At 40.1% G+C, this 26199-nt stretch overlaps 1 protein-coding gene across 4 annotated transcripts in view; it reads left to right on the plus strand.

The window, feature by feature from the left end:
* Window positions 1-8240: 8240 nt before the first annotated feature.
* Window positions 8241-26199, plus strand: part of PPM1A (protein phosphatase, Mg2+/Mn2+ dependent 1A) — a 52850-nt gene continuing 34891 nt past the window's right edge. The window contains exon 1 of one of the 4 annotated variants that reach the window (XM_003831639.6): window positions 8241-8565. In XM_003831639.6, the coding sequence (XP_003831687.1) occupies window positions 8367-8565 (199 nt within the window). In that variant the 5' untranslated portion in view covers window positions 8241-8366. Of the gene's footprint in view, window positions 8566-12147; window positions 12331-13032; window positions 13135-26199 lie in introns of those variants that run through there. The other 3 variants (XM_034937642.3, XM_034937644.3, XM_034937643.3) reach the window with 3 other exon arrangements.

Here is a 26199-nt window from a genome sequence, read left to right on the forward strand (position 1 = left end):
CCAACACAGCTAGAATATAAGCAGGGAGAAAAATGTGAAAAGAGAGACTGAACTAGCTTCCCAGCCTACATCTTTCTCCCATGCTGGATGCTTTCTGCCCTTAAACATCAGACTCCAAGTTCTTCAGTTTTGAAACTCATACTGGCTCTCCTTGCTCCTCAGCCTGCAGATGGCCTATTGTGAGACTTTGTGATCATGTGAGTTAATACTTAATAAACTCCCCTTTATGTGTATATCTATTCCATTAGTTCTGTCCCTCTAGAGAACCCAGACTAAGACCATTAAATGAAATAAAGAAAATCTAGGCTGGGAGCAGTGGCTCATGCCTGTAATCCCACTACTTTGGGAGACCAAGGCGGGTGGATCACCTGAGGTCAGGAGTTCGAGACCAGCATGGCCTACATGGTGAAACCCCGTCTCTACTAAAAATACAAAAAAATTAGCAGGGCATGGTGGTGGGCACCTATAATCTCAGCTACTCTGGAGGCTGAAGCAGGAGAATCGCTGGAACCCAGGAGGCAGAGGTTGCAGTGAGCCAAGATCATGCCATTCCACTCCAGCCCAGGCTGACAACAGCAAGATTCCATCTCAAAAAAAAAAAAAAAAAGATCTAATAGCAACAAAGACTCAACATATGAAGTGTATGTATTTGTTTCATAGGTCCATGAGCAAGAACAAATCTGAATACAGTATGTAAGAAGTTGAATTCATCTTTGGCATTATTGAGGTCTTTACTAAATCCTTTCTTAATTTATTTTACCCTATCTCATCAATACATGTCAAGGCAGCTTGCTTCCCAAGTATTAAAACTTGTCTCTGCAAAGGATCTTGAGACTTTCATATCAAGATGAAAATAACTGCCTTAGGTAAAGCCACCTTAATTATCATCCTCACTGGATAGCACAAGGAATAAATTAATTTATAGAATATTAGTCTTCAGACTTCAGATGTGTTTGGGAGAGTACTGAGAGGTTCTTAGAGACTATTTTGGGGGTAACAAGTATTGACCTGAAATCGAACCACTTAAGTGAGCTTTTATTTTACGTACACTTAACCTGGCCTTCCCACAAGATACTTCTTGCAACATTTTATGAAATTTACCAAGCAAGGTTACTTGAGTTACTGGCAAAAATATCCATATATATTAATAGTTCCCAGAAAATGGAAACATGAACCCCAGTAACAAAAGCTCTGTAAAAGACCACATTCCTACCACCAGAATGTAATCTCTCTATGTCATTTAAAGCTGAAAGCAAATTTCACCTTCTCTTTAAGGATATATTAAACTGACATGAAAGGATTTTTCTGCCTCCACTTTTGCTTTCCTAAAATCTCTTCTCTAAAGTGCAGCAAGAGCAATACATAGATCGGATCGTGTCATTACTCTGCATAAAAACCGCCAGTGGTTTTCCATCACACTTAGAATAAAATTCTTAAAAATCCTTACTGTGGCCTATAGGCACCCTGCCTATATCATACTCTCCCTCCCTCAGCATGCTGAGACATCTCAGAATTGTCTTTCATGGACATGCCCAGCTCGCTTCCACTCCAGGGCCTCTGCCCTTTCCTGGGACATTCTTCCCCCAGATCTTCTAAGGTGGCTTCTTCTTGTCAGTCAGGTCTGCCCAGGTGCCACCTTCTCTCATAGGCTTTCCCTGAGCATCTAAAGTAACCTCTCCTTCAGCCCCTCTCTCACCTTGCCTGCCCATGTCATACTCTGCTCTGCATTCTTTACAGTACTTATCCCTCTCTGCATTGACCTTGTTTGTTTTCTGTTGACCTCGGGTAAACACCATGAACGCTGCCTCTCTTCACAGTATCTCCCTCATCTACAGCTGTGCCTGGCATATTCCGGAGGCTCAACATCTACTGAATGAATGAAATACATGGTGACTCAAGTTCTATAACATAAAATTACAAATACTATATAAAATATAGAAATAGGGCTTGCAGTCTTTCTTTTGAAGCACTATAAGAAGAACAATCTAGAGTTTGGATTCAGAACCAAATGGTCACCTTTGGTACAGATGGCATGAAGGAGAAAACTCACACAAAAGGGGTCCAGCAATGGTAAGGGAGGCAGATCTTTCCAGCAGAGGATCCTTGTCTTCCCTTGATTCCTTGTAGGTCATACGTACATGTTCCATTCACAAAGCTGAAGGACTAGAATTTAAAACAAGTCTTGAAAAGAATGATTTTTGCCCTATAACCAGCAATTCTAGAGTGAATCTATAACTAAGCCCATATAAAACATGGGATGGATAATGTCAAATCATTTACAATGTATTATTAAAAATACATGGGCCAGGTGCAGTGGCTCATGTCTGTAATCCCAACATTTTGGGAGGCCAAGGCGAGCGGAGGTCAGGAGATTGAGACCATCCTGGCCAACATAGTGAAACCCCGTCTCTACTACAAAAAATACAAAAAGTAGCCGGGGCATGGTGGTGGGCGCCTGTAATCCCAGCTACTGGGGAGGCTGAGGCAGGAGAATCGCTTGAACCCGAGAGGCGGAGGTTGCAGTGAGCCGAAATTGTGCCACTGCACTCCAGCCTGGTGACAGAGGGAGACTCCATCTAAATATATATATATATATATATACACACACACAATGTGCTTAAAAGTAAGTTATGTTTTCTTTTTGTCAACTTTTATTTTTAAGTTCCGGGGTACATGTGCAGGATGTCCAGGTTTGTTACATAGGTAAATGTGTGCCATGGTGGTTTGCCGCACAGATCAACCCATCACCCAGGTATTAAGCCCAGCACCCATTAGCTGTTCTTCTTGATGCTCTCCCCGCACCTCACAGGCCCCAGAGTGTGTTGTTCCCCTTCATATGTCCATGTGTTCTGCTCGTTCAGCTCTCACTTATAAGTGGGAACATGCAGTTCTTGGTTTTCTGTTCCTGCGTTAGTGTGCTGAGGATGACAGCTTCCAGCTCCATTCCAGAGTCTACGAAGAACTTAAACAAATATACAAGAAAAAAAAATTTTAAAGTGAGCAAAGGGCATGAACATTTTCTTATGTACGTACACATTATTGGGTCAGGCAACATGGTAGGTGCATTGTGTACAGGATCTCATTTATTTCTGCAAGGTAGTTGATATACCCTGTTCCAGAAGAGGAAACCAAGTCTGAGAGAGGTTAAATAACTAGTCTACAGCCTAGGCAAAAGAGAGATGATCTTTGAACTCCAATTCATGCAGTGGTCAAGGGGTATCCTCTTTGATTCCAACATGTTTAGAATGTTTTAAGGTTATTATTTTTCTGAATGCCTTCAAATGTGACAAGTATGCTCTACTGATCCCTATTGTGTCAGACCCAGCCTGATCTAACATTTATATTACCAGCCTGGTCCCAGCCAAAGGAGCTGGAGTTTTCAGATTCTGGTGCTAACCTGAATTCTACCTACCACTTCTTTACAAAGAGGCCTCTGCCGTGTTTGTACCAGCGGCAGGATGACTTGAAGCTCTCCATGGACATGCGGTGGGGGTGGAGGTGTTGATGGATATTGTCTTGGCTTTTGCCTTATGTGGGATTTTTAAGAAATGTGCAGGAAAAAAAAAACAGGAAAGTGTATTAGGAGAAGGCAGGATAGAAGTTTTCCTCATGTGGAGAGAGCAGGAGAATGGAGGAAGTGACTGCTGGAAGCAAAACTCTAAGAAAAAAACAATTTTACTTGGAGCTTAAAAAAGATTTTGCTGTGTAATATGCATTGTAACTCTTCTCCCATCTCCCCAAGGCATCTTTGGTAAAGATGTCATTGTTGGGCTTTTTGTTTTCCATGGCACAATGCACTGAAAGGGCCTCAAGGGGAAAGCAAGTCATCTCTGGAAAGCTTAGCCAGAATTTGCAACAGAAAGAGTGGGAATTTTGGAATCAGGTCCTAGGCTTGCAAAAGAGCTCTTTTTCGCAGCCTTAGCTTCCTCCTTTGTAAAATGGAAAAAAAAATAGTTTCTTTTTTGCAAAGTTGTTGTGAGAATTAAATAACACTCATGAGGGGCATTGTATGGAGCTTGGCACATTCTAGGCCCTCTTTTTATATTGAACTAATATGATCTTCTCTGTAATTCCCATGAATTAATTCCAGTTCTATTTTGCAAAACATTGATTCTTTAACCTTTTTCATGTAATGGTGCTGCAGTTTGTCTAGATCCTTCAAGAAGAGAAAATGCATATCGACATCTTTGTATCTAGTTGCTCTCAAGCTTAAAATGATGTCATTTTTCAATTATTGCTCTTATTATACAGTAAAAACATATTTAGAAGAGACTCAAGATAAATATTAAAAGTTAAGCTAGTTACTGAACAAATTTCTTAAATATTTATGAAAAATAAGATCAACACACATTTGACCATGGCAGCTTTTCTAAAGGCAAAGGATCTAATTTGGTGATTAACTAACCATATTGAGCACTCATTAGGTGTCAGGGATGTACCAGTTCTTCTACTGTGTTTGGGTGTTTTTAATTATGAATAACCAAATACAAAAATCAAAGTAGTTTAAACAATGAGGAGCATTTATTATCACTCTTAAAAATAAATTCCCAAGGTGGGCAATTGCACGGATGGCTCAATGGCTTTACAATGTGAAAGATCCAGCCACTTGCTATCAATTCTTTTCTCTACATTACCTTGGTTCTTTGCAAGACAACCTTGAAATTCCAGGCTCATATATAGAAATAACAACATATGGCTGAGGAAGGCATTTTCTCTCCTGTGATTCTTCTTATCAGGGAAGAAAACCTCTCTACCCGCTCAAGACTTCTCAATTTCCTTTATCCAGAATTGGGCTACCTCTCTATGTCCCCAGGCAGTGCTTCTCAATTTTTTCACACCATGACACAAATACAAAGATAAAGTTTTTGTGACACAGAGGGGTACCTGGGTAATGTTGCTTGTGGCCAGTCATACCATCCCAGGGCTTCAGCAGCTCAGCCTCACTTGAATGTCCCAAGGGCTTAAGGGATCCATACCTTATCACATCTATGACCCATCTGAGACATACCAGGGTATGCTGGCACATAGATTGGTATGCTCTGCTCTAAGCTACAAGGGAGGGTGAGAGAGCATGCATCCATATACATGCTCTAGTGAGAGAAGGATCTGCCAACGAGGAGGCTCTGCCAAGTAGTAGGAAGTGGTGGGGCAACCAACCGCATCAGTCATCTTTTCAAGGGTGCCTTCATCTATTCTAATTTTCACAACACATTTTAGGAGGAAGTATTCTGTGGAGGATAAAACCAAGGCTTATAATTTAAATGACTTGCCTGAGGTCACAGAACCAGTGAGTGGTTCAATTGACACAGCAGATGCAGATCCAGGTGTGTGCTGGGAAATGTTTAACAACCACCTTTCCAAATGTAGTTCCAACATGGCTATTGGTTAATATTTTCATTTAAGATAAAAATAAAACAACAAAAATGTATGTTAGAGCTTATTAGTCAATGATGTGACTTCATTGCTAAATTGAATGTTTTTATGCTATTCACCATGTAACAGTTATAGACACGACATATCTTTTACATTTAATCTGCATAGAACATTTTCTCTGTCACTTAAGCCTAGACCAAGCTTGTCCAACCCTGGGCCTGTGGGCCGCATACAGCCCAGGATGGCTTTGAATGCAGCCCAACACAAATTCGTACACTTTCTTAAAATGTGAGATTTTGTGTGTGTGTGTGTGATTTTGTTTCGTTTTGTTTTGTATTAGCTCATCAGCTATCGTTAGTGTTAGCGTATTTTATGTGTGGCCCAAGACTATTTTTCTTCTGCCACTGTGGCCGAGGGAAGCAAAAGATTGGACACCCCTGGTCTAGCCCACAACCAACAAAGCAATAAGTGAAGCCCTCATCTGTGGTGTCCGCTGATCAAGCTACCAAAGAAAACTCACTAAATGTGGTACTGGGAAGAGATGTACAATTACATATAGGGAATTTCCACCATGCAGACACAATGCATGTAAATTGCCTAAAGAACAAAGACAATATTAAAATGTATTAACATAATTTGGAAGTGATGTTTTTATCACATACTACCTTTGTTTAAAATTTCTTTCATTGGAAGTTTATATAACTTAATTTTTATTTCTATTTTTATATTTATTTATTTATTTATTTATTTATTTTTGAGATGGAGTCTCACCTTGTCACCCAGGCTGGAGTGCAATGGCGCAATCTCAGCTCACTGCAACCTCTGCCTCCTGGGTTCAAGCAATTCTCCTGCCTCAGCCTCCCAAGTAGCTAGGATTACAGGCTCCCGACACCACACCTGGCTAATTTTTGTATTTTTAGTAGAGACGGGGTTTCACCATGTTGGCCAGGCTGATCTCAAACTCCTGATCTCAGGTGATCCACCCACCTCAGCCTCCCAAAGTGCTGGGATTATAGGCATGAGACACTGCACCCAGCCTATATCATTTAATTTTTAATAATGAGTATTTAACAAACAGCAGGCAAAATTTCTGAAAACTTAATAATCTGCTGTCATGAGCCAGTATAGGCCAGCTCTCCACACCACGGACTGGAACTAAGTTCAGCACTCTTTCCACTCCTGCTGCCTTTACTACCAGCATGTAAAAGCAATGATGCTCAGTATCGTATGGGGGACAAACCTGGGTACCCGTCATTAATTTCTGTGACCCTGGGTAGTTTCTACCAGATGCTTAGTTTTCTCTTCTATAAAGAAGGAGATTAAGAGTCCTTGCCCTGTCTACCTGCAAGGGTTTTTGAGAGGATTAAACTGGTTAGTCTGTATGATAGTGCTTTGTAAACTGCAGAGTCAGGTTCAGATAAAAGGCTTTATGATGATGACAATTTCATCACTGTTTTCAACCAGGCCACCATTGTTAAGGATGCAGTGTGTCGCTGCTTTCAAAAGTATGGTTTAGTTTGAGATCTTCTGTAATGCCCAGGATAGACAGTAAACACCCAGAAGAATTGTTCTGAAGAAGCCCACTCAAATTTGTGCTAGTCTTTACTTAGCACAAATAGGTACCTATATTGGGATGAAAACTATTTATTTGAAGCTTATAATTCACTCTTTTCTAGCTGCTGCTGGATTGTCTGACGGGTCTTTCCTGGAGTTATGGAATACTTCTCAATTTCAATAGTTGAATAAAGGTGCTTTTTTTTTCCGTCATGCAGGCTAGGGTGCAGGGGCATGATCTCGGCCCGCTGCAACCTCCACCTCCTGAGTTCCAGTGATTCTCCTGCCTCAGCTTCCCAAGTAGCTGGGATTACAGGCGTGTGCCACCAGGCGTGGCTAATTTTGTATTTTCAGTAGAGACGGGGTTTCCCCATATTGGCCAGGCTGGTCTTGAACTCCTGGCCTCAAGTGATCCACTCGCTTTGGCCTTCCAAAGTGCTGGGATTGCAGGTGTGAGCCACTGCACCCAGACTATTTTTAATTTCAATTTTTTAAAAAGTTGCTTTGCTTTTTGCACCAGATCAACTCACCAAGTTATTTTCTATGGATTATACCCGTGCACATAATGTGGTCTCCTGATTATAAATTAAATATCCCTAATGTCCACGTTGAAACACTCTCGAAACTTAAATGACCATAAACTATTTGCCTTGAGTTTGCTGAACTTGTCTTTGGGCTGTAAAAAACTCTTTTCTGCCAAGCTCTTTTCCGCCAAGCTCTTTTCCACATCAGGCCCTTTGCCCACGCTGACCCCTCTACCTGGAAAGTTCTCCCCTGATTATGAAGCTGACTCCTTCTCATCCTTTAGATCAAATGCTGCCTTCTTAGAGAGGTCTGCACTGAACACCTGTTTCAAGTCATCTCCCCGATCTGTTTCCTTATTTATTTTCTTCACAGCATGGATCACAGTATGCAATTTCCTTTCTATCTGCTGACTTATTTGTCTATGCCTCTTATTATTATGTCGGCTCTTTGTGGGCAGGGCTTGCCCATTGATGTCATTATCTACCTCCAGTTTCCCACACAGTGCTTGGTGCACAATAGCTATCTGATGAACAGATGAACTTATCTGACAAGATCCACTCTAGTATTGTAAGGCTGTGGCCATATATGGCTATCTTGAGGTGAAAGCCTACCCTAAAGACTGTCCAGGACTTGGCCTCTGGTGCTCACAGTTGCCCAGGTTTCTCTCAGTCCCCAGGAAGAGCCACAGTGGTAGCATAAGACTGCTGGCTGCTCCCCTCTGCCTCTCCCTAATGGGGCTGCCCAGTGATGTCACACAGGACAGGATTCTGTAATCCTTTTGATTCTGTAACAGTCCTCTAAGCAGCTAAGTTTCTCATAACGTATTATGATGTAGGGGAGGGAGGAAGCAGGGCCAGGGTAGGGGGCACATCCTCTCCCTGAATGAAATTCATTTAGGGGCACTGTCTGCTCGCATGTTCTGCTCTGGGAGAAAATGGGTAGCAGAAGCTACAATTTGTACTAAGCTAATGAAAAGAGAGAAAAGAAGAATGGGGAAGAGAAGGGCAAAGAAGGCAAAAAGAGAAGAGAAGAAAAAGGGAGGAGAGAGAAGGAGAAATGAGAAAAGAGGAAACCAAATGAAGAGGATGTGTGAGAGAAAAAAATATGAAACAGGTAGTGAGGGAGGAAGGAATTGTTGAACCTATGTTCTGGTTGGCTTTCTAACTCTTGAGTAGTGACTGGCTTCAGTGTAAAAGGATGGAAAGGATGGTGAGGGGTATTCTCAAATACTAGCCTCCTGAGGGGGTCATTTACATTACTGCATATATTTTGAGAGGCCCAGGCAAGTCTGCCTCAAGGGTGACTCTCCTGGAGAGTAATTTGGGAGCAGGAATGTAAACCTTTTTTTAAGTCACAATTGTGGTGGAAAGGGAAAGAGAGTATTGCTGACCAGATTAAGCTTTAGACTCCACACTACAGCCCCTGTCCTCACCCTGAGCCTCTCAATTACTAGGCTATCAACACACACTAAATTCAGGACTTTAAAGCCAATCTTGTAGATAATCTTTTTCTTTGTTAACTGAAATATAAACAGATTTCCAAAGCAGAGCAGGATGGTTTTATAATATACCTATAAAAATTACTAAAATGTTATCATCATGGCAATATATTCCCACTAAAATCTTACTATGAACATCCCAAATATGTGTAGGAGGCCCGGCAAAGTCTTACAGTTCAGAAGAGAACTTTCAATCCTCTTTTTTCAATGTTATTTTCCCCTTCTATCTGTCCCCCCTTCTTAGCATAAGGTTTAATAAAAGGGGATGTGATGATATTAAACATATTTAATCAGACAATATTGATATCTTTGTTTCAAATTTTAAAATATTAATCTTATAACCCATGAGTTTCCTAGTTCATACCAAAATGTCCCTGCAAGCTGTATTCAGAAATAAATAGTAGGAAGGTGCTGCTTTATCGGCAGTCTGTACAATGCGTAGACTCCTTAAAAATTTCTTTCTGTTCATATTTTCTATTTCTCTCCCTCTTCTTCTACAATTGACCCAGATTCTCCAAGTGTAGAACTGAGAGAAGAAAGGTGTGGAAGCCTAAAGGAAGGAAGCAGAAAGATAGGCAGGCTTTTCAAGTTTTCTATGGTCCACTACCGTCACTAGTGACCCAGCTTCTGCTTATGAATAAGAAAATTTGTCTTTTAAGAGCACTCCAAATGGTTGCCATATGAGCTTTTCTAGTTCAGAATGTTAATGAGTCCACCAGCATGCTACTCATGCTGTTACTTGTCTGGAGTATTAAGGATTCCAAGAAGGTAGCGTTTCAAAGATCTCTGATCTAATTTCTTTTTTTGGGGGGTGGGGGAGATATGTGGAGAATCAGGAAATGTATCCTCAGATGATACTGAGACCAAATGCATAGTGAATTTTATTTTTATTTTGTATATGTGGAAATGATCCATGTTCATCTTCTTCTAAGAAATTCTGGCCGGGAACAGTGGCTCACGACTGTAATCCCAGCACTTTGGGAGGCCGAGGCGGGTGGATCACGAGGTCAGGAAATTGAGACCATCCTGGCCAACACGGTGAAACCCTGTCTGAACTAAAAATACAAAAAAATTAGCCAGGCGTGGTGGCAGGCGCCTGTAGTCCCAGCTACTCGGGAAGCTGAGGCAGGAGAATGGCATGAACCCGGGAGGCGGAGCTTGCAGTGAGCCGAGATTCTTCCACTGTACTCCAGCCTGGACGAAAGAGCGAGACTCTGTCTCAAAAAAAAAAAAAAAAAAAAAAAAAAAAAAAAAAAAAAATTCTAACCCCAAAGATAATGAGTAATTTTTGGATTCCTTGAAGATTTGGTTTGCCAGTGACTGGCGATTATATATTTGATCCTGTTGTTAGGTTCTAGGTCTAAAAGTGAAGGAAACAGAACCTTCCCCAAAGTCATGTTGAGAAAATTAGAGATGGCTTTTTACAACTTTAAAAGCAGCAGCTAAATATTTGCTGAATGCCAGAAAGAATAAATAGGTTGCTTTTGATCTAAGAGTTGGGGCAACAAAATGGTTTAGGAGATAGAAAGTAGTCGGGTGCAAATTGCTATAGTGAGCTCCTCAAGTAAAATAGAGGCCTTCAACATAAATTTACCTTTTTTACTGGCCAGAACTCAATTTGGCCAGTAAAAGAACCTGCCTTCTACAATGAAGTCTTTGGTTCGTGTGTGCATCAGAACATCTTTTAAAAATACGGACTTTTCTTCTTTTCCTGCGAATGTGGTGTAGGTCAAATTCGTGAACTGGTTAAGCCGCTGACAAGAGAGGGAAGGGCACCCCAGCCAATGGGAACCCGTGGTGGTGATGTACTGCTCCTAGGCTGCGATTCATTGGCTGCCTAGGGTTTGTCATTCTATCCCCGGCGTCTGCAAGCAGCGTGGGTCGGGTTTTCCAGCTAGCTAAACTGGATTTTGGCCGCCGGCACGTGCAGTTTCTATTAACTTTAGCTCATCTCTACCTCTTAATAGAAGCAGCTGTTATGTTTCTGATTATTCTCCTGATTTTGAAAAATCCTGTTCCCTTAACCTACCTCATTGGAGGTCGTTGGAGGTCCCCTGGGACAGAACCACGTGATTATCTAACATGTGCAAATAAATACAATGTGGAATCCCCTGAACTACAGAGGGAAAACCTGCCAGAAACTCAGAGCATGTGCCCCGTGCGTGAATCAGTTGCACTCGCACATTGGTGGGCGGTGGTAGCGTGCTTGTGTCTCTGCCCTTTGGGTCGCGAGGTGTGTGGCCGTGGCACCTGCTTGGGCTTCCTGGGGTCACTGGGAGAGGAAGGCTCTGGAGGAGTGGGACTCTGGGGTAGGGGGGTCTGGCAGCTGCCTGGGACCCACCATGGGTTCGAAGGGCAGCGGCCAGACCGCGACGGCGCCCAAGAAGGGTGGACAGCTTCGGGTCTGTGCTCGGGGCTGCGTGTACACCATCTTCGCAGGGAGTGGGGTTTGTATCTGCAGGCAGGTAGAAGAGCCAGGGCTCGGGGCGCGGACGCCGTAGGGGTAGCTTCCGAGTCCCTACTTGGCCAAGGGCCGGGCACGGAGGGGCTGTCGATCTACTGGGCACCTAATAGCCGCACATTCTGTCCAGTCCCTGGCGCCGGAACGTGAAGGCCCGGGTCCTGGCTGCTATCCGGGATTCGGACGCTCCCTTCGGCTTCGGCCTGGTGCTCCAGGCCGTAAGGGAACGGCGGCGGCAGCAGCAGCGGCAGAGAAAGAAGCTGGGTAAGGCAGTGACGTCATCTGTGGCGGCCCCTCCCCCGCCCGCCAGCCCTCACCGCAGTTCCTGCCCAACGACATCCGGGTCTCTGTAGCTGCGCGCCGCGCCGCAGCTGTAGCGGCGGCGAAGCCAGCGGGGCGGGGCGAGCGGAGGGGTGGGGGAGGGGCGACGCGGTCGTGAGCGCGCCTGCGCGGGGCCGCGCTAGAGGCGGCGGCGGCGGCGGTGGCGGCGCTAGGGACGGGAGCGCGCGCGGGAGCTAGAGAGCAGTGGTCTCGGCGCCGGTCCGGCCCGCAGCTTCGGGTCCTCAGGCGGCTGTTGCTCCGGAACGGGTGGTTGGGGAGGGGGGGGTGGGGGGACTCTAGACAGGTGAGGCGCGAAAGCGATGAGTCCTCGGCTCTTCCTCCTCCTTCTCCCGGACCCGCTCTCTGCCTCCCTCTCCAACGCCCGGATGATCTGAGCCGCGAGGGCGCCGACAGCCGGGGGCCCGGACGCAGCCCGGCTCCTCCCCTCCTCCGCCCCTTCCCCGGCCTGACCTGGCCCGCCGCTGCCGCGGTGACCCCTCCCCCGGCTGCCGCCCTCGCCGCCGCGGTGACCCCCTCCCCGGCTGCCGCCGCCGCCGCCTCGGCCGACCAGGGACCTGCCCGCCTGCGGCTGCTCCGGGTAAGTGCGGCGCTCGGGCCGACGGCGGGCTGGCGGGCGGTGCGGGCCTGCGCGGCGGCGGCGGCGGGCAGGCCTGGGGCCTGTAAACAAGCCGGGCGTCTGCCCGGGCGCTCCCGGGAGGAGACGCGACAACTCCACCCCCTGGCCGGCCTCCTCCCCCGAGCCGGGCGGCGGGCGGCGAGGGGTTAACGCTCGGCGAGGGCGGTGGCGGGGAGGCGGGGGCGGGGTGTTAGTGGCGGTGGCGCGGGGAGGGGGCGCGACCCTCTGGCCGTCCGCGGCCGAGATGGGTGTTTGTGGCGGCGACGCAGGCGACGGCCGCAGGTCGGCCTGGCCGGAGAGCGGCCTGCAGAACTTTTCCCGAGCGGGGAGGGGGCGTCCCCGCGCCCCCACCCGCTCGGGCGCGCCGCCCCGGCTGTCCTGGGCTTCAGCCCCTGGGAGGGAGGCGGGGAGACTTCCTTTGAACCGAGCTTAGCCTCGAAAAACCTAATTCTGTAGAAATTGCTTAAGGTTTTACAGGGGGCAGGGCTGAGAGACTCCTTCAGAACTCAAGTCAGTGAGTGATGCCTCCAGTTCATTCATTATTAAGGCATCGAACAAATCCATTGAAGTAAATTCCGATTTCTTATCCTTTTAACTACGTAAATCGGGTAAAACTTCTTGATGTTAGAGCTTGGTTGAGGTATGGTTCTGTTCTGCTTGTAGATTTTAAATAAACTTGGAGCCTTTTCTTGAAAGACAGCTGGCTGTGGAGAGCCTTCTACCAACTGCAGTTTTAGATACGTTTTGAAAATTTCATCACCTGAGGTATTTTTCTTCTCTCCTGAAACACCACATGGTACAAATCCACAAAAGTCATGCTTCAGTTGTCCAAGCCATGGGATCTGTGTGCTAGCCCCACCTCACCGCAAGTTTCCTGCTCATTGGAATAATGAGCTGAATGTGTTTTAAGAAGTGGTTGGAAGAGTATGAGAGATAGGTATCATTTTCTCAAAGGAAATGATTTTGACATTATTGAGAGAAATTAGACATTTTAACAATTGTTTTGTAAAACAGTCTTTTCAAACTTGCACTTTGGGGTTTTAAACACAACCACTTTACATGTGTTGCGCTCCGAAAAGTGGAGGGATTTGTTGAAACACTACTCTGCTGAGACTTAGGGTTCCAGAGCACTCGGGAATTTAGCATAGCTTGGTCCCCAACTCTCTTTGAAACACTTCACTTTTATACTTTTATCTTGCTACATATTGGGCCTTTTCCAAAGATTGTATTTCTGTAACTCCTTATTTTACAAATGAGAAAATTGAAAATAAGGAGATTCTCTGTTCTTAGATGCTGCTTTTACTGACTTAATGCTTTCTTTACCAATAAATAATTTGAAGCACAAAGTAACATTTCCTAGTGTTATAGTTTTGTTCTTGTTATGTGTAACTTATATGTATCTGATTAAACTTTCAGTCATGTAAGGATGATTACTTTTAACCTGGAAGTTTACAGCAGTACCACATTATTGAAACTATAATGAACTTCCTGCACATGGCAGTTGCCTAAGACATTTTAATTTGATATCATAAAACATTTTTAGATCGGTGAAGTAATTACATTATGGGAAAGGTGTATTAAGACTGATAATGTTTGAAGTTAACTACCTCAATTATATTTGAGAAATAATAGTCATCAAATTGCTTTTTATTTGGCTTGTATCTTTTTATGTATTTTGTGTCCCTATTGTATCTTTTTACATGAGGGGCTGAGGTATATGACCTGTTGAAGGGAACAGTGCAGTAGGAGACAAGGATTGTTTAGTCATGGCTGTGCTCCAAAATATCTGTGTCCATGGACAAGTCCTTTAACCTCTTGAGTTTCAGCTTCCAAATCAGTAAAGCCAGTTGGGCAGATTAGATTATCACATGTACTGTCCAGTTATTACATTTTTAAATTTTTTTAATCAATATTGTGTGTCTAGTCTACATACCGTTGCCAAATAAATGCCTGTTATGTGTCAGGCACTTAGATGTTTCAGTGTTCTAAGGCTGGATTTCTTTCTCGGTTCTGTTTTATTTAACAAATTCTAAGTTGGTGATGGTTCTTTAGAAAAGCTGCTCTTGTATTCTTGTAAGCTATTGATTTTTCTTTTGGGATTGGGATGTGTAGGGAAACTTGAGAGGAAGGAGGATGGAGATTTCATGAGAGACAAAGGGTAGTTGAGACTACAGGTTTGAACGAGCACAGGACCCTTGGTAGTCTGATGTGAAGGACATTATAAAAACACATTATGAAGGTTTTTTCTGTCACTTCAAGCTGGGTCTTATCTTGTTAAACCTTTCAAAATTCTCTAATACCTCATTTATTTTTGAAAGAAATCTATAGCAACATCATTTTGTCATGTAAATATTGCTGAGCAGTTACTAAATACCTATAGTCTTTTAGTTTGTTCAGATTACATCTAGGCCATTTGTTTACTCTAATAGCTAATAGAATGTACAGCTGATTTTGGTTTAACTGTGCGTGCTTATTTGTAATTTTTAACCAAGAAGTGGCATATGTCCAGAAGGAACTTGTTATCTCTGAAATACTCACCCATGAGAGCTGGATTAATTTTTTAAGATGTAAATCTATGCTCATATAGAAATAATATAACAAGGTGATATTTTGATGATCCTCTCAAATGATTATCTAACTCTTGCCTGGGCACCTGACTCTGAGTCAGTATACTCTTGAATACTTTCCATCCTTAATCAAATCAGGAGAAAGAGACGGCCATGTAAGAAAATTGGCCACGGCAGGGTTTTGTAAGAGTTAAGCAAGAAGATAAAACAAGGCATGGCCCTGTGAAATATATAAACCTTGGAGAAGGGGAGAAGGTATAGTGAGGCAACTGGGTAAAAGTTGTGTCTTCCTCTAAGTAATTTTATGTCACAATATGTCCTGTCTTCCATCTCAAATAACAAATTTTAAAATTAAGTTGTGTTTGTTATTTTGCTGTTAGCCAAGATATATAAATTAACTGACCTGGGATTATTAGCCATTTGTATATGAAATAAACTTGGGTTAATCTATATCAAAATCAAAAGATTGATTATATTCTTTACCCTTCACTGTTTCAAATGTCTTATGTTCTCCATATTACGTAACCATTTTATACTTCATTCTGAGTCTCCAGAATATATTCTTTGATGATTTTGACCTTTGAATGTCCTAGCTATCCATGTACTACCTATATAATCTCGTTACCAGGCTTTTCTTTTGCTGAGGCAGGTCAGAGCTAGAGAAAGTAAGCAATTGAGAGAGGCAAGTTTCTGTATACCTGTATCTAAAATGTAATAGACTTTATAATTTTTGTAAGGAACTGAGGAAAGGTACAGGCTTTTAATGTGTATCAATAAACTAGACTCTTATACTGTTTTTATAATATTAGAGATGTTTTAAGCTTCCTTGAGTAAATATGTGATAAAGGAGGGATCTTGAGTTTTTATAATTCTTAATATGTTTATTTGGAATCCATTGACCAAGTGTATGTAGTATCCATATTTAAGATCTGGATTAAAAGCAATTAGTTTCTGTGGCTGATACGATTTAGAATTAAGATCTTTTGAGACTAAACTACTTCTAGATACAGAAGAAAGTAATGAAAGCCATACTTTCTTGGCCATTTATTTGTGTTAGGCTTTAATTTTTTGCCATAACCCTCTAAAATATATGATGTTATCCTCATTTTATAAATAAGGAAATACAGGGTCAGAGAACCTAAATAACATGCCAGGATCAGATCTGGGTAGATATAAAAGTATTTTTCAAGATATTACTGAGTGGATTTTTCCCAATTAGATGAACCTCCTTATTACCAGGAACCAAAATTTCAAAAGCTAAACATTAACACTTACGATTCATAGATTCCTAGAGTTAAGCAAGTCCATGTAAGTTTATGTAAAGTCTTCCAATGCAAGACTAATGTTTTCTTCTAAAACATTCAGAAAAGATTTAAGAAATTAAGTTCATTTTCTCATTCCCAAAGTTTCAGAAGTTAACAAAGCTAAACATTTTATGTCTTCAAGTACCATTGTTTAGGTTAAGGAATGGAATCCATGTTAATTCTCAAGTGGTTGATATCCTTAATGAAGGATCTAGGGAAATGTTTCTGAACAGATGTAATCAGTAGAGCCACATTGAAGGGCCCCGTGGTGGACATGGTGATAAAACTAACCTTTGAAAGAAAGGACAGAGTTTGAGTCCCTGTTCTTCTACTTCGTAGCCAGGTGTTCCTGGGTAAGCTACTTGATTTCTTAAACCTGTTTTTGTTTTATGTCAAGTGGAAATACTTTTGTCGTAAGGTTATCTTGAAGATTTAATGAAATAATTATATAAAGCATTTGAGATCTTTTCTACCATGAAGAAAGTGCCAAATAAATGGTAGCTGTTATTATTGAGTATATGAAATCTTGAGATACTTAGGGGTATAGAGACTTGCTTAGTATGAGAGGGTTGTCTTTCAGTATAGCTTTTGCAGTGTGCCTGGAAGCCAAACTAGAGATTGAGTAGAGAATTTAGAAGACATTGTAAACTCTGTGAGTTTAGAGAGCTTGCATTTGAATAGACTAAAAGTTAAGACGTAATAGAAGAAAGAGAAAGTTGAGTATGAGTAGCTTTATTTGGCTCTGCAAAGCTGGCAAGATGTCAAGGGTTTGGAGTTAATGATTAGGTGGGAGTAGATGGTTAAATTGCGGATAAAGAGTAACAGTAATAAAGCAAAGGTGAATGTTCAGGCTAGAATGATCAGTCAGTAAGGAAGGACAAGGGTTGGTATTTTGAAGAGGAGTTACAGTTTATGGTTAGAAATGAGCAGGAAGATATCATTGCTACAGGAAAGGATGCAAAAGAGTAAGGAAACTAAATCATTCTGATTAACTCAGTTATTACCATTTTAAAAAAATGGAGTCTTTATAAAAGGCATTAAGGCTTTATATGTGAGTTCTAGGTTAAGTCTGAAAAATTGTCTTGGAATAGTGTGTGTCTTACTACTGCAGACCCAAACCAAGATACTAGCATTCCAACTGGTCTCTTTCCTGCTAGCATCTTGTACGGCATCTCCTCCCCGATTCTATAAACCATCAAAATTCTTTCTAAACTATGGTTTTTCATTATATCATTTCTCTCAGTATACTTCAGTGACTCCCATTTACCTCTGGAATAAAGTTCAGATTTCTTGGTTTGGCTTTTGACACTTTCCATGATTGGACCTCAAGACATTAGTCTGTTATAACCAAACTAGTACACTTGCTATCTCTGGAACACGCTCTTTTCTCTCCATGGATCTTTGCTCATGCTAGTGTGCAGTCTGGAATTTGTTTCTTTCCTTCTCCAGCTTTGGTTTTCTCTTTTAGCAAAGCTCATTTCTAATATTTCTTCTTCCACAAAGTCATCTCTGACCCCCAGAGTGTTTAATCTCTCCTTTCTCTGTACTTAAAGCAATGTCTGTGTATTATTTCTATCATATGTTTTACCTTTAGGTATTTGTGTCTAAATTATAATTGCATTCAGTTAATTCTAAAGGGAAAAATAAATTTTTACTTTACACAAAGGCTAGCGGCTAGCACAGTGCTTTATGGATAGTAGACATTCAGATATTTGGTAAGTATTAAGCAAAATCTACCTGGAGTGAAAGTGATTGTTGTAGGAGGAGGTGGTAGAAGTAGTTACAAGCTTTATCGTAGCAGATGTTTCTGACTCTCTTCCTGTATGTTATTTTTTCTGAACCTGGATATTTAAGTGTGAAGATTATACAAATCTGAAGTGTGGCAGTGTTCTTATATTGATGTAGAAGACTAGGTTGACTGATTCTGGACCTACAAGCTTCATTTTAACTTCCTACATTTTGGCTTTGAGGGTTAACAGGACGTTTATAATCACATATCTCTTTTCAGAGTATTTTACATTTGCAAATATTATCATGAACTTTGTGTCCTTTTAACCAGAGAGGAATTGTGGAATCACAGGAATTAGATGATGTGTTAAAGAAGAGAGATAACTATCAGCTGATTTAATTTGAACCCAACAAGTATCTAATAATATGCATACTCTGTGTTCAAATAAACCTCTAAGCTAGACTTTCAAGCTTATCAAAATGCTAGACTATTTTCAGTGTTTAGAAAATACCAGCCAGGTGTGGTGGCTTATGCCTGTAATCCCAGAACTTTGGGAGGCTGAGGCAGGCGAATCACAAGGTCAGGAGATGGAGACCATCCTGGCCAACATGGTGAAACTTTGTCTCTACTAAAATACAAAAAATTAGCCAGGCGTGGTGGCACGGGCATGGTGGCCACACGCCTGTAGTCCCAGCTACCCAGGAGGCTGAGCAGGGGAATTGCTTGAGGCACAGGGAGGCACAGGTTGCAGTGAGCCAAGATTGCATCACTGCATTCTAGCCTGGCAACAGAGCAAGACATCGTCTAAAAAAAAAAGAAGAAGAAAAAAGAAAATACATAGTAAAATTTATTGGCTTTTTAAATGGATAATTTCATATAGTCAGTCAGTGCCGGCTTAGATCCATTTGTTGGAGAACAATGCTAATGAGACCTCTTGATACTTTGTGTTCCTCTTATGTTTTCCTAGCCTTGACGTTAGCAACTAACAATGATAACTAACATTATTGAGCTCTTATGTGCCAGGGACTATTACAATAGATTTTCAATTATTATCTCATTAAATCTTCACAGCAGCCCTATGAGCTAGATACTGTTACTACCTATATCTTAACAGATGAGGAAATTTGAAACAGAGCAGTTATTTGCCAAGAGTTTCAGAGCTATTAACAGAAGCCTAATACATGTTCTTGGACTTTTCAGAAATAATTTGTTGATCCATGCGGTTTCATTGCTACTGCGGAAAGTAAGTCTCTTGGCCATTGTGATGGGTCAAAATCTTTGTACATAAAGGGTATGACTGTTGTTCCATTGTACCCAGAGAGTGAATCTTGTGATTGAGTTGGGATTTGAGGTGGCAGTGTATACTAAGTTTGAAAAGTATATTATCATATGTTAGCTCCCTTTAGAAATTTTCCCCAAGAAGAGCTATTACATTTTTTAATATTAAAAAAGTATAAGATATGGCCATAATACAATTAGTTCCACAAGCCATACACACTTTTTTCTTATGGCTTAAAATTTTATTCATGTTTACTACTTTGCAACCCACTGATATAAATTATTTCACAGATCCTTTATTCAAATGAAATTCTCAGTGAGTCTAAGAAGATAGTCATAAACACAAGCTAGCTGAGTTTACAATAGAGATTATACTATAAATGGTAACTTCAATGTTTATTGAAAATAAATTCCTTAAAAACAGGTCTTGTTTCATTCATTTAAAGACATTATCAATATATGACTGTTAAATTTTTATAGTCTCCCTGTTCATTTTCTGATGAACACATGACAGAAAATTGAATGTGAGCTGGAAATACAGCAGACTATGAGAAAGCATGGGTCATGTGTAATCACTTTAAATTTAGGCTGGTGTTTTGTATTAATCTATGATATGACCACCTCAGGGAGGGATGTAAGTAAACATTCTTTTTTTAGTTATACTTTAGGTGGCTTAATTATTTTAAAGAATATGTTATTCAAGAATTGTCCATTGTACTGTTTTAAAGAATAAGAGTATAATTCATTACCAACTTTGAATGTCTTGGATTCTTAGTACTACCTTTTTCTTTATCATGACTAGTAGGATCACATCATAATTTGGTACTGTGTGTATAAAGATGAAGTGTGCTTACCTTTATTACCAAAATTCAGAAATGAAAATGTGAATGATAAAAGATAAGGGATGGCTATATATTTTTTTGTTTTTGTTTTTCCAAACAGAATCTCATAACTTACCAGGCTTTAGAAAAACATCTTTGCAGTATGCCATCATACCTCAGAATGTTAAGTAGATAGGAAATAAAATTTTCACTTTTTGTAAAGCAGTAGGGTATTATCCTTTCTGACAGCCCGTAAGGCTGTTTTGGTTGCCAAGGGGCCAATCTTAGAAGTGGCAGTTTTTGTTTTGTGACCAACCCACAACTTACCCTTTGTTAGTCCATATCTGTCATCTTCATTTTCTCTTTCTGCGTAAATGCTTCTTGATACAGTAAGCAGGTGTTTCAACTAGTCAGCCATCTAGTGTGATCTTTTCTGGTTTGCTACAGTCAGTAAAATAAGTAGCTCTATAAGTGTAAATAGTATTACTTGTTTTATGTAGTAGAACTCCAAGATTAAGTTAGAGATATTTTTGGCTAAAATACGTTGAATACATTGACAATGGATTTCCCAGCTCCCAGAAATTCGTTTGTGTCTGAATTACTTTATACTTGGCTTCTTGTGTAGAGAAAACTTTAGAAAAAAATCATCCATCCATGAATGTTGAATGAATGAGCAGATTAATAAATAAATAGCTCAGGGAAAGAAAATGTGTGGGCTCTTAGTCATAACTATGTTTTTTCTCTTTTGTTCCCTTCCTTATGTGCCATTTTTCAATAATGGGAGTGTGTATCTAATGATGTTGATAAACTTTTTAAAGTCATTGATGAACAGTAATCTGAAAATCAAGTTTTGATTAAGCCGTAGATTTCTTTTAGGGTCCAATATTTTCTTTTTAGAAATCCATTATGATATTTTTGTAGGGATAAAAGACAACCATGTATTCTATAGATGGAAAATGGTAGGATACAGTTTGTTGGCCGGCCAACTTCTCTGAAAATACCTTTTCCTGCATAGAAGATAATCAGTGTTGACAAGGGAGAAGCCAAGGTATAATGGCTGTTATTCATCTGTCTCATGTATTCGTCAAGTGTCGTGCTAAATATGAACAAAAAAGACATAATCTCTTTCCTCCTGGATCTTAAAATCTAAAGTGAGGGATAATTCACCAGATAAGTGCTGCGATAAGGGAAATAGAGGATTCTATGAGCTTATGACTAAGGATAGATCTGTTTCCTCAGACGTGGAACTAAGAAGTGGCAGTAGTTGAGAAGTTCATTTTGGGCCATGCGATTTGAGGTGTGGCTATTCAAGTATAGGAGGTAGGTGGTTACACATTTTTTAAGCTATTAAATAGAACTTTCACTTGAAAAGGTTTTTTTCTCTCTTTCCTCAGCATCTATCTCCATACACACACAAAAAAATTGCATGTCACAATTCATGAACTCAGTGAGTGACTCTATTTTGAAAAATGTTAGATTATTTCAACTGAAGTCTGTTAGAGGCAAATGCCTTTGGTCATTTTTTTCAGCAGGGACATTTCATATGTGTAAAATATTTAGAATCCCCATGTATTTATATATAAATGAATCTTTTACCATCTTAAATGTTTAATAAGTTATATTTTTCCTTTCTTTCAACTTAAGTATACAAGGTTATCAGCAAACATTTGTAGATGCTCTATGTGAGGTGTTTTGTTTATTAGTTTTAAGGAAGAGAAAAAAGGATGGATTGGATCAGGAAGTCAGTTATTGTTTTCTGGGTTAGTCTGAGTCCAAATCCTCAAATATGCGGCGATTTATAAGTAGCAAACTAGGAATTTAATCCACTTCAGTTTTGGATAACTTGGATAAGACACTTTCTGTCTATAGATCTGTCTATAGATAACTTGGATAAGACAAGTTATCCAAAACTGATAAATCTGAATTAGTTAACAGATGAGGCAAATTGAGATTGTAAATGCTAAAACATTATTAGAAAACTTTATAAACTAAATAGTTCTATGCCATGTCTTTTTAGTATTTTGCTTCTACTATAATTGTAGTGAAAATAGGTCAGTATCTAATTTTTGTAGTCACTAGAGCTCTCCAACTAAATTTAGCTTTGATGTTTTTCTAGCAATTATATACTTACAAAGTTTACTTTTAAAAATTGTGTAATACATGCCTTTATAGAAATTTAAGAAAACGACTTATGGATTATGTACTTCAGATCACAGCACAACTAGAAGATGTTGATACATTACATAAAAAATCAGGAAACCTATGAAGAACATCAAAAGTGGCAAGGTGTGTTTACTTGCACTTTGTGAGATTGAAACTGCTGCCATTATCTGTGCAAACTGTGGTTTGAGTACTTTTAAATTTTAATTTAGCAAAGACTAATTATTTTTTAAATAATTTTGGGGTAAAAAAATGGTCTTTAGCGTAGAAGAGCTTTACCCGACTTACTTTAGTTGGTTCAATTGGTTGATTTTGGTTTGCTTTTTTGAAATTTTGTATTGTCTTAATTTGGGGCACATTGAACTCAATAACAGTTCAGTTGCATTATAATTCATTTGGGTAAAGTTTATTGTTGGAGGAGGGTAAGTAAATATTTAACTGAAAAAGTGAAGTAAATATTTAAGGCTATAAGTTGAAATATTTGTCAGCTGAGAAATTTTCAGGTAACTTTTTTAACCTTTGAAAAAAAATTACTATAGCATGAGTATTTTTTATACTGCTATGTATAATCCATAGTCATGTTTTTTAACCTTTTTATATAAAATACTGATACAGAAAACCATACAATCATAGTAATCTTTTAAAATTGCTTTATAATTCACATAGCGTAACATTCACCCATTTAAAGTTTACAGTTCAGTAGTCTTTAGTATATTCAGACTTATGCAACGATTAACACAATTTAATTTTAGAACATTTTCATCACCTCCAAAAGATACCCTGTACTCATTAGCAGTCACTCCCCATTCACCAGTTTCCCAGCCCTTATCAACCATTAATCCATTTTCTGTCTATAGATTTGTCTAGTTTAGGTATTTTATATAAATGGAATACAGGTAACTTTTTATTAGTGATTTTTCACTTACATGTGTCTTGCATGTCTCATGAGATAGCTATGAATAAGTTAGCCTTCTTTTAAACAAATAACAATTCTTGTCTGACCGGGAAAAAGTATTAAGTTATTGAGAGACTGCATCCGAATTTAAACCAAGAACCAGACTCCTTACTAGTATTATAACTCAAAAGAATGTGTACCATTAGCCCTTACCTCTGGTGGTGCTTTTCACTGTGAATTGTTCAGCAGCCTCTCAACTTCCCGAAAATACCACTTAAGTCTTAAACTCAGACTTGCATGAGTTTACTGAGATATGTTTACCTTTGCAGCTGGCTTGCCTAGAGTCTACCTTCTTACTCCCCTACTAAGTCCAGAATGAGGAAGAATTAAAAGCAAGAAAGGAGATACAGAAGAAGAGATTGCTCAGGCTGAGGAGGGGCAAAGTGATAAGAGCAGGATTAGAAAGACATGAAAAATTCAAGGATACTGAGTTTGTTGGCATCAGAATAAATCTTGGAGGCTGTTTTAAGAGAGAATAAAACCTAGAGGGAAGGAATAAAAGGCAAAGATGTTATAAAACATAGGTAAAATATTTAAAATATTTTGTCCTGAATTTTGAATTTTAGGCATATGTCAGTGAAGCACAAAGGATAGCCCCCTTTTTTGATGAGCTTTAGTATCCTTAAGATATTTTCTTTCTAGAACCTTGTGTAGGAATTTTGCAGCTGACCATAATCACGTGTTCTCTTTGGTTTGTTCCAACATCTTTGGATTGGAACCAGTACAGAGTAGGAAACCCATATCACCTTGGGATTATTTTTCAGATAAATTTTCCAGAGGATTAAATGGCACCATCCCCGTCAGGTCCAAGTAGGAAGGGAAGAATCCTATTTTGGGTGCTGTCAGATTCAGTGGGCTGTTTAGTTCACTTTTTATCCAGAAAATGGAGCTAAATGAGAAATTGCAGCTTCCAAAGAAAATCATACCTTGATTTTATAGATCAAAGCCTTTCTGATTAGATCAGAATTGTTACTGAGATTTTAGGGGCATTCAGTTAAAGTGCCCCAAGAAGAGTGATAAATCACATATAGGTGTAAAGTCAATAAAGTCCTATAGTAAGCAGACTGGAATTTAGGGGGAGGGGAATACACACTGTTAGACTGTTGGTACCTATATTTGACTACTAGGATGATTATATATTTTAAATTCTGTATTCAGTTTCTTATTAGAAATACTGCCTACAATATCTTATACTTAATTTTTTAAGGAACAGGTGACAAAGATAGGTTATATTTTCTTCAGAAAAATTGATATTCATTATTTAATAGATAAAATGTGTTATCTGAATGTTTATAGTAGTAGAAACCAAGTTTACAAAATGTCTATATATAATTTGTTTTTAATAACCAAGGATTCTTTCTTTACAAAAGATTTCCTCTATATAAATCTTCCTGTTTTATAGATGATCTGTATTATAGGAGAAACAAGAGTATTTGTTGATTTAACTGGCTAATCTACAGGACTGAGCATTATTAGAGGAGTATTTAAACATAGAAGTCTGTGAAAATATTTTTAGTGCTGAGGGAAATTGGAGGGACTTTCTAGAACCGCAAACTAATAGAAAACTTTTGGCCAGGCATGGTGGCTCAAGCCTGTAATCCCAGCATTTTGGGAAGCCGAGGCGGGAGGATTGCTGAAGCCCTGGAGTTTGAGACCAGCCAGGGCAGCATAGTGATACCTTGTCTCTACAAAAAAATTTTTTAAATTAGCTGGACGTGGTGGCACACCTATACTCCCAGCTACTTGGGAGGCTGAGACGAGAGGATCACCTGAGCCCAGGAGCTCCACGCTATAGTTTGAGTTGTGATCGTGCCATTGCACTATAGCCTGGGTGACAGAGCAACACCCTACCTCAAACAAACAAACAACAAAAAAACCCTTCTACCTCTGAACATGTGGGGATTTAAAGATTGCTATGATTTAAATATAAATCATGAATATAGAAAATATGAGAACAGAAGAGTATTTGTTAAACAAGACTAAGCTGTGCTGCATAAAGTAAGGCACTATCATTGTGCTGGTATTTTCTGATTCTCTTGGTGCAATAAATGTTAAACTTTACTACTACCTTAGCCATGTTGCAGGGAATTGACATGAATAGTTCCTGGGTTTTGGCTGAGTGCGGTGGCTCACGCCTGTAATCCCAGCACTTTGGGAGGCTTAGGTGGGCAGATCCAGGAGTTCAAGACCAGCCCGGCCAACATGGCGAAACCCGATCTCTAATAAAAAACTTAAAAATTAGCCCAACGTGGTGGTGCACACCTGTAGTCCCATCTACTCAGGAGGCCGAGGCAGGAGAATTGCTTGAACCTGGGAGGTGGAGGTTGCAGTAAGCCAAGATGGCACCAGTGCTCCTAGCCTGGGTGACAGAGGGAGACTCCGTCTCAAAAAAAAAAAGTTCCTGGGCTTCACGGGCACTCTAATGTGCACATCTTAAATTCTTAGAGCCTACTTCTATGGACGATTTATGTTACTGTTGATGGAGAATTTGATTTTCTTTTTTATCTTCCCCTTTCCCTTGGCCTTTGTAGGTTTTTTGAAGTGAACATACTTTTATGTATTTACTTATTTATTGAGCAGTTCCCAAATGGCAACTTTATTATTTTATTTCTTCAACTCAGTTGTCTAGTTTACTTCATTTGTATCTAATCTATTTAACTCATCCTTTGAGTTTTTAATATCAACATTTTAAATTTTATTTTTTTAGCTTCAAAGGTGTGCATATGCTTGTTACATGGATATAGCATGTATAATGGTGGAGGTTGGGCTTCTAGTGTACCCATCACCCAAATACTGAAGGTTGGACCCAATAGGTAGTTTTTCAGCCCTCACCCTCTCCCACCCAATTGTTTTTATTTCTGAAAGTAATATTTCTTTCTTGGTCTGCCTGATCATTTTTTTATAGTTTCTTATTTTTCGTTAGTTTTCAAAAAATACCTTGTTGGGCATTTTGTCCATAGATATACTATCTTATACTTGCTAATTCCAATATCGGAAGTCCTTAGGAAGTTGTACT

This window comes from Pan paniscus, chromosome 15, assembly GCF_029289425.2.
Source record: "Pan paniscus chromosome 15, NHGRI_mPanPan1-v2.0_pri, whole genome shotgun sequence".
Lineage (NCBI taxonomy): Eukaryota > Metazoa > Chordata > Mammalia > Primates > Hominidae > Pan > Pan paniscus.